Source organism: Lactuca virosa, chromosome 3 (genome assembly GCF_052849685.1).
Source record: "Lactuca virosa cultivar CGN04683 chromosome 3, Lactuca_virosa_CGN04683_v6, whole genome shotgun sequence".
Taxonomy (NCBI): Eukaryota; Viridiplantae; Streptophyta; class Magnoliopsida; order Asterales; family Asteraceae; genus Lactuca; species Lactuca virosa.
Window position 1 is genome coordinate 69,468,256 of NC_136428.1, and position 12,672 is coordinate 69,480,927.

Sequence of the window (12,672 nt, forward strand, 5' to 3'; positions counted from 1 at the left end):
TGTGCTTTGGTTCTTGGGTTTTCTTCATTGTTGCATGGTTATGTAACCTCCCAAAAATACTGAGTAAAAATTTCATTTTAAATAAGTCAAGACCATTCATACATTGTTCCAAAAGGTGATCAAAGTCAAAGTATTCTCAAAACATTGGAGTAAAATCATAAACAATCAATGTAGAATAAATCTCCATGGGATGCAGTACGATCAAGCCGGACCCTTCCTTTTGAAACTAGAAGTACCTGAAAACATTTTAAACATAAACCATAAGCACAAAATTTAGTGAGTTCCCCACAATACCACATACCATAAAAATGGGCCCATCCCAACATATAAATAAATGGGCCCATCCAAACATATATAAATGGGCCCAACCCAGCATAACAATGGGTCCAATCCAACATAAAAATAGGCCCAACCCAACATATAAATTGGCCCAACCAAACATACCAATAGGCTCAATCCAACATACAAATGGGTCCAACCTAACATAAACATGCAAGAGTAACAAAGACAACTAACACAATCCAATGAGTCAGCATTGGTGCCTTCTACCTATGAGTATAGTGAGAAGACTCACCTGAACTACTCAATAGAAGCTCAACAGCTACCTCAACAACAGAACAACCAATCCAAGATACCTAACGCCAAACCGAGACCAATCCTTAGTTAAATACTCAATTCTTCCCAAGTTTGACCAAAAGTCAAAATGGTCAAAAAGTCAACGATCAAAAATCCCACAGTCGGCCGCCACATCGTGACCAAGCTTTTGTCACGTGGTGGTGGCCTCAAGACAAAACAGTCGTTGAGACCGCCCCTTCCTCACGTCGTGAGAACAACTCTGGCCTTCTTAATGCATTAATCTCTTACTCCTTTAACCCACTTATCCATACTTTCCAGAAGGCTCTCATACACCCAAATGTAACATAAAAATCCTTACTTTATGATCATGCATGTCCAATACATGTCCTTTCCAAAACTAGGTCAAAAAGGGGTAAGAAATGGGTTAAAATCTCATGCATGACATCAAAACTACTTGTGAGTCGAGATTTGAAACATACAATGTTCGTAGGACCTTGGAGAGTAATAAAGTTGCAAAATTTATTCCCAACTTTCACTCAAAACTCATTAAGATGGGCCAAAACACCAAAAACACTTAGATCCAAAGATGAAATGCAATACATATTGGAACTTTACAACTTACAAAGGTCTAGAAGGCAGATGAAAGTTGAGATCTTCAATTGCCAAGATTCAACGATCAATCTTGCATGAAATCATTGCTCCAAAACCACCAAAAACTCTAAAAATGGATGAGAGAGGAGAATGGAGGCTCAAAATAGAGAACGGGAGGCTAGGGTTTCTCTCAAAAGGCTTTAGGTGTGATGGATGGTGGAAAAATATCCCAAAAACACGGAATCACCCTTTAAATACCTAGAAAACCCTAAAATTCGTAGGCTTGGGTTGCCCGGTTCTCACCACGTGACTACATGTTTTCATCCAATTCTATTCCAACTTCAAAACAATCATAAATTCTTCATTTCAACTCCGTTTTCGGCAATCTTTATATGCACGGTAATGTATTGATGAGCCCAACAATCTTATCTAATTAATTTTGACTTAATACATTTCGAACTAAAACCATAATCCATACAAGAAGCCCAAAATATTACTTTTCCCATTTTAACCTTTTTCTTCAAAGCACAAATCGAAGGCTTTAATCACTTAACCAACATTATCAACATCCAATAAGGTCTAAACGCTATTCCTATGAAGCTCAAGGCATTTACTCGATTCATTTATAGACCACAATCCCGAAATAAAAAAACTTCTTGAAACAAGATGTTACATGTTATCTAGCATCTTATGAAGGATTAGGTATATGTGGGGGTGTATGTTTTTGGAGGGAAAATCGATTTTGTTGTTGTTGAAATTGTAACAAATGTCTCTAGTCATATGGGATATTTATCAAATTTAAAGTGTTTATGAATGTCTTTTTGGTATTTGTTGAATTGTAAATGGAAATCATATTGTAGTGACTTAATTATGAACTTATTTGTATTTATAGTTGTTGAATTCATATGGGTAATATGTTGTTGTGGTGTTTATGAAAAGTAACGAAGCAATGATTGTATTATGAACAGAAACATGATAAATTTAAGCATTTTGTCAATAATGTATACATTAGGTAGTAAATTGACCATTCCATAAATTAGTCAAAAACTTGTCAACAATTTCAGGTTCTGTGACCATATTGGTAGTAGCATGAGTATACCGATGTAAAGAAGGAAAAAGTAAAAAATGTAAGCCGCAAAAATATTGTGCAAAAGACAAGCATACAATATATATATATAATTTAGTTAAACATTTACCTAAAAAAGGATAGTTTTAACCTCGTTAACAAAGGAATCCATAAGTTAATTATCCTATCAAACCAAAAGACTATAGTTTATGACATAACTGTAACATCCTAAAAATCATAAAATCATAAAATCATAAGTAAAAATTTCATTTTTAATTAAACCAAAAAACCATCAAATATTCATATCAAACCATCCAGAAGTATGTCAAGTAAAAATAGTTATCACAGTACAATCTCAAAATCATAAAAGTGATGAAACATTGGTGGATGCACTCCGATCAAGCCGGACTCCTCCCCTTCGAACCGGAAGTACCTGAAACATAAACTTAAACCTTAAGCACAAGGCTTAGTGAGCTTACCCAAAATACCACATAATATACATACAATGGGCCTCGCCCGACATTGGGCCCCGCCCAATACGTATCTTTTTGTAACATGCGATGGGCCCCACCCAACACACTTGTAACACTCCAACAGTCAAAGAAATTTAAAATTTTTAAAATCAACCATTAACCAACATTGTTTACAAAAAGAGTCATTGTTTCAAAAGCATTATTTCAAAATCAGAGTTTTCCCAAGACCCAGTGACATAAAACAGGAAGATGTGCACGATCATGCATTTTCTTTCCCACGATCCTTAGAAGTACCTGAAACAATAAACTAAAAACTGTAAGCCAAAGATTAGTGAGTTCCCCCAAAGTACCAACACACCACATAATAAACAAGCATACAAATATGAGCAACCAACCTGATTGGACCGCCTCACAGGGCCTATAGCCTATCTGTACCGCTCTACGAGCCTTCGGCATGACTGGACCGCCTCGCAGAGCCTACAGCCTATCCAGACCGCTCTACGGGCTGTCGGCCTAACTGGACCGCCTCACAGGGCCTACAACCTATCCGGTTATCCCCGGGTGTCTTGGCCTACAACACAAAGCAGGACCGCCTCAACCCAAACACAATATGTCGACATATGTAACAGATAAACATAAACACAGAGCCAACAAATACAGATAATCATATGGAGGCTGCTAAAATGACCTAAAATCCAGAACAAGGCCTTTAAATACGATTTAAACCCTAATTTTATGGGCTTAAGCTGCACAACTCACCATGCCATGTGATGGGCTTCACTTAATCCATTTCAACTTCAAACAATCATAACTTCTTCATTCAAAGTCCGTTTTTAGTGATCATTATATGCACACGAAGGTATGAACAGGCCCCCAAATTCTATCAAATTTCTTTTGACTTAATATATACCAATCTAAATCCATTAATTCATGCAAGAATCCAAAAATATCACGTTTCCCCATTCTACCCTTTTGGCTCCAAAGCACAATTCAAGGGCTTAAGTCATTCAACCAATATTATCAACATCTAATAAGGTCTAAACTTTATTCCCTTAAAGCCCAGACGTTTACCCGATTAGATTACAGTCCGCTATCCCGAAATTAGAAACATCCCGAAACTGGACGTTACAACTCTCTAATGTTGTTTAGTAAATTATATGTATGTGGTCTCCCTGATATTTTTGAAAAGCATAATAAAACAAAGTTTAAATTATAAGTTTATCCATTTCTTAAAGCATTTGGAATTGAAAGCTTCACAAATGTTGTTTAGCAAATTATACGTATGTGGTATCCCTGATATTTTTGAAAGCATAATAAACCAAACCATGTAATCAATTTCAACATGTTTGACATGTAAAGTAAGAGTGTTTGATAAACTAATATGAAGAGAAATGGTTTATACCAAAGGAATGGCTCCTAGCATAGTGCTTTGGTGGTATCTTTTTCAACTATTCATGAGTTGCAAGGTTTAATCTCTTAAGTTTCTCCATAGCCTTTGTAAAGTAGGAAATAGTCATTGCGGTGACACGCCTCTACAATAGTCTTCTAATTCCTTTCCCTTCCATTGCAGCTTCATATTATCATGGATGTGTTTAAGGCAAACCTTGTACTCAACACATGCGAAAACTTTAGAAATGACTAGTAAAACACCCTACATAAACAAGATTTGGATTTTGCAATTGGTATTTTTTTTCCCGAAGTTCTTATCTCAAAGCAACAATATGGATATTTGGATTTGTACAAACTTGGTGTTTGGTTTGCAAGATAACCATATGTGCGCTTTTAATAATCCTGCTTGGGAAGCATGTGTGTTGGTCAATAAATGTTTTCACCATCAATATGTACGGTTTTAATAATCCTGTATGGGAAGCATGGTGTTAGTTAATAGATGTTTTCACAATCCAATCAGCGTCATACTTACCATAGATACATGAAGGGACTAGAAGCATTTATTTACCACTAAATTGCCACTTATGCCCTTCCCTTTGTCATTACTCTCATTTGATGGCCCATATGTCCATGGGTAAATCCTTTATACTTTTCTTTCACTCTAACTTTATCATTATAGCCAACCTTATATTCCTCTTAATATGAATTACCAAATAATCAACTAATTTAGTGATGTGTTTTTTATTAATTACAAATTCACCAACTACAAAATCAGCTTCATGTGATTCCCCTAAGTTACATGCCGTTAATTTCATGAGATTACTTAACATTCATTGCCTTTTATCACCATGGCCAACAAAAATATGAAATTTGTCAGTATCAATGATTTTTATACCAATCTTTTTTACATAAGGAGTATTAATAAATCGCATTGTCCTACCAAGACTTTCTACAACATGATCATACACACTATGGAATACCATATCTATATCCACATCATCTACAAGTCTAGACTTTCCACATCAAAATCACTATATGAAGAACTGTCCCTACCTTCATTGTTTGTGCTTCTTTCATCATTTCCTTATATGTTTAAGTCTTTTGAGTTCATATTCACATCTTCTTCCATTTCTTTATGATGTTGATCTCCAAAGTTGACATGATATTCCTCAACAAAGTTTCCATCATATGGAAAACTTTGATCCCTAAGATCAAAGAAGTTAACTCCATCTTTATTCTTTGTGCTTCTTTCATCATTTGCTTAGCCACCTCTTAGCCATATCATCCACCGTTACTAATCTCTTTCGACATGCTAACACATCCTCGCTTCCTAATAAACCATCTCAATTAACCAAAAACTTAACTTAATTATCTAATTCCTCTTTTCTAAACACATTTACTCAATCCAGGACCACCCATGTTAGACACGACATTGTCAATCCCATTTACAAGCTTATTCTTCAAGTCAACTCATCATATCCTCTTCCTCATGCATACTCAATTCCATGGAAGAATAATACAATGTTTTAATCACCAATCAGACTTAGGATCTTGTCTCACAACCTCCATATGCGAAGGAAATTAATGTGTTTAGAAATTCAAAAATAAGCACAACATCGATGGATCGTTGTTTTGGTACAAGGCATCCCTTATTGCTAATAAATGTAGCTAAAGGCTTGGACAACCTTGTATAGATTGTGATGAGACTTTCAGCCCGGTGGTCAAACCGGCCACCATTCGAAAATTTGATAGCGTGGTTGTGTCACATCAGTGGTCCATCAGATATCTTGATGTTAATAATGTATTCTTTCACAATCATCTTCAAGAAACCGTGTACATACATCAACCATCAGGATTCTATAACCATCAGGACCATGTATGTCTACTCCGAAGGTTTCTCCACGAACTAGGCCAATCATGCATGGTTTATCGCTTTGCATTATTTATCACTCGCCATGGTTCCCCTCGTAATAGATGTGATTCTTTGTTTTTTATTACAAGGCACTCATACAACTTATTAACTTTAATACGTTGATGATATTGTGTTGACAACTTCTTCCCTAAACTTCTATACATGTTTCTACTATGTTGGGCACTAAATTTTCTATAATAGATCTTAGGGATCTTAACTACTTCTTTGGTATATATTACTTATGGGTGTTCAAAATCGGATATACAGAAATTTGGATATCCGAAATTTCGGATAGCGGATTTTTAATATCCGAAATTTTGGATATCCGAAATTCAGATATCCGAATTTTCGGATACGGGTCGGATATCCGAAATTTGTAATTTTGTAACAATCAAGTACTAAACTATAATCAAATAACAACACATGAAAATATTAATTATGAAACAAATTACAAAACATAAAATGTTATGATTAATGATTAAAGAAATTTGTTAATAAATCAACAAAAACTACATCAAAACAACGATTTGCCTAATAGTTAATTTCAATTTTTAATTTTACATGAGATATGTATAGCAAACAAAAGCAATTATTTATCATATCATATATATGGTATATGTACTTTAAGTTTTATTATAGATTAATCGGTTAATTAGTCAATTCTTTAATTGATATATAGATTATTTAAATATTAGATAAATAGTAAAAAATTATAAGGTTAGAAAGTGTGCTGAAGTTTTTATATAAAAATATCTAGATGGACAATGTTTACATGTGGGTTGCTCTGTAAATATCCAAACCAAAGAATTTACAGTTTACATTTTAGTCATTAATTTAACAAAATGTTAAAAAATAACTAAAATTATGAATATGTGTTTCGGACTTCGGATATCCGAAATATTCGAAAATTCTTAAATTTCAAATTGGATTTTCGGATATTCGGATTGGATGTTTCGGATGCGGATATATTTGAACACCCCTAATATTAATGTCGATGTTAGTAATGGTAATAATGTTCATAGTTTAGACAATTTTATTTATAAAAGAGCGTATAATGACATTGTCGTAGATGTGTTACTATGTTTTGTTAAGATTCATTTTATGTAGTTTTGTATTTTGGTGATGTACTTTAACAGTATTCCTAATGTAATTTCATGTATTGTTCCTCTAATGGTAATGCTTTCAGTGATGATATTGGGAATCTACTTTCGGTAATGGTAATGGTCATGTACTTTGATAGTAAATGTAATGTACTTTGATTAATATGGTAGTCGTAATGAACTTTCATTATTGGTAATGGTCATGTACTTTGACAACAATACTAAGGCTAAGAGGAGTGGGGTCGCCACCAGGCTCGCTAATCTCGCTAGCAATGTTTAAACACCGTCCCCAGCAACTTACCAGAAGACTCGTTAATTTCAATTCGTTAACCACTTGACGAGTAGAGAGAGAAAGAAAAGTCTGCATCTCATTGGTTCTCAATTTTCATGCACATGTGTATGTTAGCAAGCCATTTCCTATTCCAAAACTTCATTTCCAAATAAATGATTCCTACCCTCACTATAAATTTGTTTACAAATATAGTTACATTCTCAAAACTTTGATTTCAATTAAATCTTTTTAACCCTCATTTGATAATTCCCTACAAATTTGGTCCCAAACATCAAACATTGATTTAAAAGAACCAAAAGGACCCAACACTTAAATATTATACTTATTTTCATGTAATTGATTTATATTATATTAATTGTTGGTGGTTTAAAAAAATAAAATTTGATTAATATTTGTGCATAAAATATGTTTGTGTATTAAAATAAAGTAATTTAATTAAATTAGAGAAAAAAAATCAGAAAAAAACGGAGTGCTAGGAGTGTTACCACTCCCTAACAAATGCTAAGATTAGGTGTTAAATGAAGAAAGCACTCAAAAAGCTGATGTGACAAGGTGCTAGGAATTTTACCACTCTCCTTAACCTAATGTAATTGGACACTGATGGTAATGTTAATGTACTTTTAGTTCCTGTACATGCAATTGCTAATGGTAATGTACTTCTTGTTCTTGTAAAGTGGAGCTACTTTTCTGCACTTTTTATTATGCACTTGTAAAATGGTCATCTACAAAAGTACAAAACAGTACATTACATTACATTAAACGTAATTATCGTAACATACATCCATTTGTACACCCATGTTCAAAAAGGCCATTATTTACAATCATTGTTCAAAAAGACGAACTAGAATTCACGTGTTGTAATGTTGTCTGTTGCAAACAACTGGGTCCCAAAATCGTCCTCTATCTTTACATAATCCTCATCTTCATATTACAGGGAAGACACCTATTCTACCTCTTTTGCCTTTCTATTCTCTTGAATCTCCTTCAATTCTCTTCTCTTTATCTCTGCTTACATTTTCTGTTATAAACTTTGATGCCAATCTATGCAAATCAGGAGCAGAGCCCCATTTGCTTGAATGATCCATTCCATATGTCTCACATCTTTCCAACTCAAAGTCATTTGAATCCTCAGAAATATCTGTGTCATAACTTTTCTTGGAAAAGTTTAAGCTGAATGCATACCCAAAGTATTTCGAACTGTTGTACTGCATATAAACTTCCGGCTTCACAAACCCCCGAAAATTATTTTGGGAACGGGGTGTTTTTGAAAAGAGTGTTTCCTTGAAATTGTGCGCACATCCATGGTTAAATGGGTTCTTCTTTCTTTCATATCTATACCGGAAGTTTTCATAAGTAGTCTGCATAAAAATCAAAACGTTAAGATACCAATTTGAAGATTTATGTGAACAAGAAGGAAAGAAGAGTAGGAGGAAGACCTGGTTGGTGATGACGAGATAAAGATGAAAAGCAGATAAGCCTCCAACGAACCATGAAACTGTAAACGTGTATGTTATGAGAGCTATGGATACCGGTGACTTCAGAAGAGCTTCGGAGACAGTGTTATTGTCGGATTGCATAGTCATGATGATGTTTACCCAACACATAGCGAAAACATAAAGGCATAGTTGTGCTGTTGCCGTTACAAACATGAAAAAGTATCGATAATTCCTCTGAAATTTACAATTTTGAATCATTAGATGTAGATAAGAGTCATAAAACCCATAAAACCCCAAAGTTATAACCATTTACTACCTTGCCGATACATTGGCCCACCCATGGGCAATGATGGTCAAAGCGGTCAACACAATTATTGCAAACAGAGCAATGAGAGCATCTTGGTGGGCGATAAATCATGCAAGTGTTGCAGAATTTGACCCTAACGATTGTTCCGTTAACGTTAATACTTTTTGTAGGTGGTAGAAATCGACCACTATGACCAGCTGCCCAGTCTGTAGAGATGCTAGAAGCATCCCAATCATCATCAGGTTCCGGATATGGTGGATTTCGGGGGATTATGCCAGGATCTCTTCCAGAAACAAGGAAGATAAGGATAAGAATCTGTAGCATTTGAAAAGAATCAAAACCATAATAGTTAACAATGGCCAATCTTGTAGAAAAGAGGAAACACGACTCACATATACAGTGAAGACAGCAGGAATCGCTACTAAAACAAGGCCTACAGTATCGGGAAAGTGAACCAAAAGACTTTGAGAAACAAGGGAGCAAAACAAGATTACTGGAACCACAATGAGGCAGATTGTAAGGTTTAGGGACCTGGCATCAGGACCAAATATTAATCTACCTCCGCAAGCAAAAATCTGCAAAAAGAAAAAGAAGAAAAAACAATAAAAAGATGAGCAATTTTGACGATTTCACCACCACTTTAAAGATGAAAAACGTTTGTGGTGTTAATAGTGGGAAAAGTGAATCTACATGCATTGCCCATAAACTGTTTGATTAAATGTGCATGCTAAAGAGGGATTAAGGAAAGAAAAGTGGATCATAAATTCGTAATCATACGTTGTTTCCTTTCCAGACTTGGTAGAGGCGAAGTGAAGGGGCATCAACATTGCTGTTTTGCCTATCGGATAATCCACGAGGGAGGCTGGTTCTCTTCATGGCCAAATCAAGGTTGCGATGCTTCCTGAAAAAGGCCCCAAATATCCTACAACAAAAATCAATACGAAATTCAATCTAAATTCTTGTTTATTGATCGTAATGCATTACGAAGGAGAAAAACCTGACCTTTTTCTTGAAGGTAGATGGGGCCAAGGAAACAAAGCAACCCGAGATTGTTAATAACGATCAGGCAGATTGAAAATGGTGGAAACGAAACAAATTGGTGTGGAAAAGGGATTTATATTTTGCTGGCGAGAGAAGCCCCTTCTTCTCCCCCCTGCAATGTATCTATGATAGTGCTCTCTCAATTATTTCTCTTTCTCTCGTCTCCTTCCCAACAATTTTTTTCCTTCTGAAAATGGTGTCCGATTGTGGGTGGAAATGATGCTCTGATATTCTTTCGAGTTTTGACATAGATTTCGCATCCAAGAAATGCATGATCAATTTTTTTGAAAGTTTAGAAATTTTGATGTATACATTTATTACATCTTTATTTATGTATATAATAATAATCTGTTAAATGTTCGATCTAAAATTATAAATAATTTATTCTAAATAAATAAATGGAGATCAATTCATACAATATCAATCATTTGTATGTTATAATATCTATTTATATTTTCTTTTTAGGATTGAACTCTAACACCATTTACTACAATATTATAATTTTTGTGTTATAATATCTATTTATATATTCTTCCTATTTAAACATTAATTTTTAATCTTTTTTACTAGAATATTATAGAGATTCGTAAAAAGTATAATACGTACCCGAATATATGATTATATTTAAAAATATATATCAACTCAAAAATTACTTTATTGAAGCATTTAAACTTGCTTCATTTCCGGATATTGGATAGTTTTTTATTAATATAAAATAATATAGAATAATAAAAGAAAACTATAAATCCATAATTAACAAACTAAAACTGTAAAGTCATTACTTTCTATATGTAGGCCTTATAAGCATATAATTTAATTGTGCTTAGAATATGTAAGACCAACAGTTGAATATTTATTTCTCATCAACACAACTCCAGGATTAAAAAATAATAATAATTATATGAGATGCAAGGAATAATCCAATAACATAAAATACATATATAGCAAATAAGATGGATCTTATCCTCTAAATCCGATCCTCACCATAGAAATACATTATATATAATAAAATGTATGCAAATTGAGTGGAAATTTATGAAATTTAGACATCACGATCTCTCTTACATTCCGGAGCCATGGTCGGGAACCTTTTCCGATCAGTGCAGTAGTTATAAATGGTGAACTGTTGACGCACCCACCGGAGACGGCGCCACTGATAAGCATCGAGATCTTGAAACTCTTTCTGGTCCCACCACCGTTTGCCTTGGGTCGCACAATATTTAGCATTTACCGATGACTCACAGCCGTCGATGTGGAAACTCTTGTATGCTGCAACAAAAGGTCCCTTTGACCAATCGGTCTTCTCCAACCCACCTCTGGTCGCCCAATCATCGGCATTCCATAAACTCGAGTATATCTTCATCGGTTGGTTGAATGGAAATCTCACTCCCAAATCTTTGCTGTTCTTAAACACCCTGATTGGAACATCATCCACAAAAAACCTGCATATAAATATATCCAAGATTTCATAAATCTCCGGCGACATTTTCAGATTTCAGACAGGAAATCAATCGGTTCTTTATAATAACTTACACAATCTGGTAAAGATTCCAGAGAACAGAGTAAGAATGGTAAGCTTTGGTGGGGTCAAACCAGAGATAGATGCGTTGCTCCCGGTCACCCTTCCCGCCGGTGAAAACATTAGTCTGTAAAATATACGGCTGCCCTGTTCTGTTCCCCAAGAACTCAAAATCTATTTCATCATGCTCCGAGTTTTGGGATGAAAGCTGCCATTTTTATGAAAGATATTAGCTAAACTACCTTAAATAATATGTACGTATTACATAAAATGGGAAATGTGTTAGGAGGGTGTACATAGAAGGCGGTTACGGTGCCGGCGGAATCTCCGGGAACCATTTTAATCTGCATACTGAAATGGCCGAAGAGGTAGGAGCCTTTGGATTGGAAGCCGGTGCCGGTGTAGTTGTCCAGAGACAACTGGATCTCGGAACCGCCGTTGAAGTATTTGATATGGTCGAATGCCCAGGTGGGTACGTAGTTCCTACCAAAAGGCACAGCCACCGGCTTTCTTGGAGCTGCTCCCATGGCGATACCCGCCATTGCTAACACACACAGACATAGCCACACCAGACGCTGCATCCTTCTTGTTTTAGTAGTTTTACTGAAAGAAGAATCAAAAGAAAGGAACTTGTGAGGGGAAGCCGAGTCTAAAAGAGTAAAGAGTTATGAAGAATGTATACCTTAAAGGATTTGAGTGAGACAGGATACAAGGATGGGTGTGGAGAATGGAGGCGGATGAGGGTATATATATATATATATATATATATATATATATATATATATATATATATATATATATATATATATATATATATATATATATATATGATAAATATTTATATTATTTGGAGAGAATAATGATAATGAAAGCAGCAGAGTAGAGAGCAATAATTAAGCAAGCATACAGAAGGGCGACACAGTTATAGCCAGCTATGTTCAATCAGAAACCCTATTTATGGGATTAGCTG

The 12,672-nt window shown here is 34.9% G+C and overlaps 2 protein-coding genes across 2 annotated transcripts; both read right to left on the reverse strand.

Annotated features, from left to right (window-relative positions):
* Positions 1 to 8,197: 8,197 nt before the first annotated feature.
* LOC145165909 (putative protein S-acyltransferase 7) lies at positions 8,198 to 10,433 on the reverse strand. The gene is made up of 6 exons (XM_079084827.1): positions 10,145 to 10,433; positions 9,920 to 10,064; positions 9,535 to 9,717; positions 9,152 to 9,457; positions 8,836 to 9,069; positions 8,198 to 8,757 (listed from the first exon to the last, which is right to left on the reverse strand). The coding sequence occupies exons 2-6, from the start codon at positions 10,016 to 10,018 to the stop codon at positions 8,365 to 8,367; spliced, it is 1,215 nt and encodes a 404-aa protein (XP_078940953.1). The 5' UTR covers positions 10,019 to 10,064; positions 10,145 to 10,433; the 3' UTR covers positions 8,198 to 8,364.
* A 630-nt stretch (positions 10,434 to 11,063) lies between these two features.
* Positions 11,064 to 12,440, reverse strand: LOC145165910 (xyloglucan endotransglucosylase protein 2). Its single transcript, XM_079084828.1, has 4 exons — positions 12,385 to 12,440; positions 11,999 to 12,305; positions 11,717 to 11,910; positions 11,064 to 11,625 (listed from the first exon to the last, which is right to left on the reverse strand). The coding sequence occupies exons 2-4, from the start codon at positions 12,281 to 12,283 to the stop codon at positions 11,226 to 11,228; spliced, it is 879 nt and encodes a 292-aa protein (XP_078940954.1). The 5' UTR covers positions 12,284 to 12,305; positions 12,385 to 12,440; the 3' UTR covers positions 11,064 to 11,225.
* Positions 12,441 to 12,672: the final 232 nt, after the last annotated feature.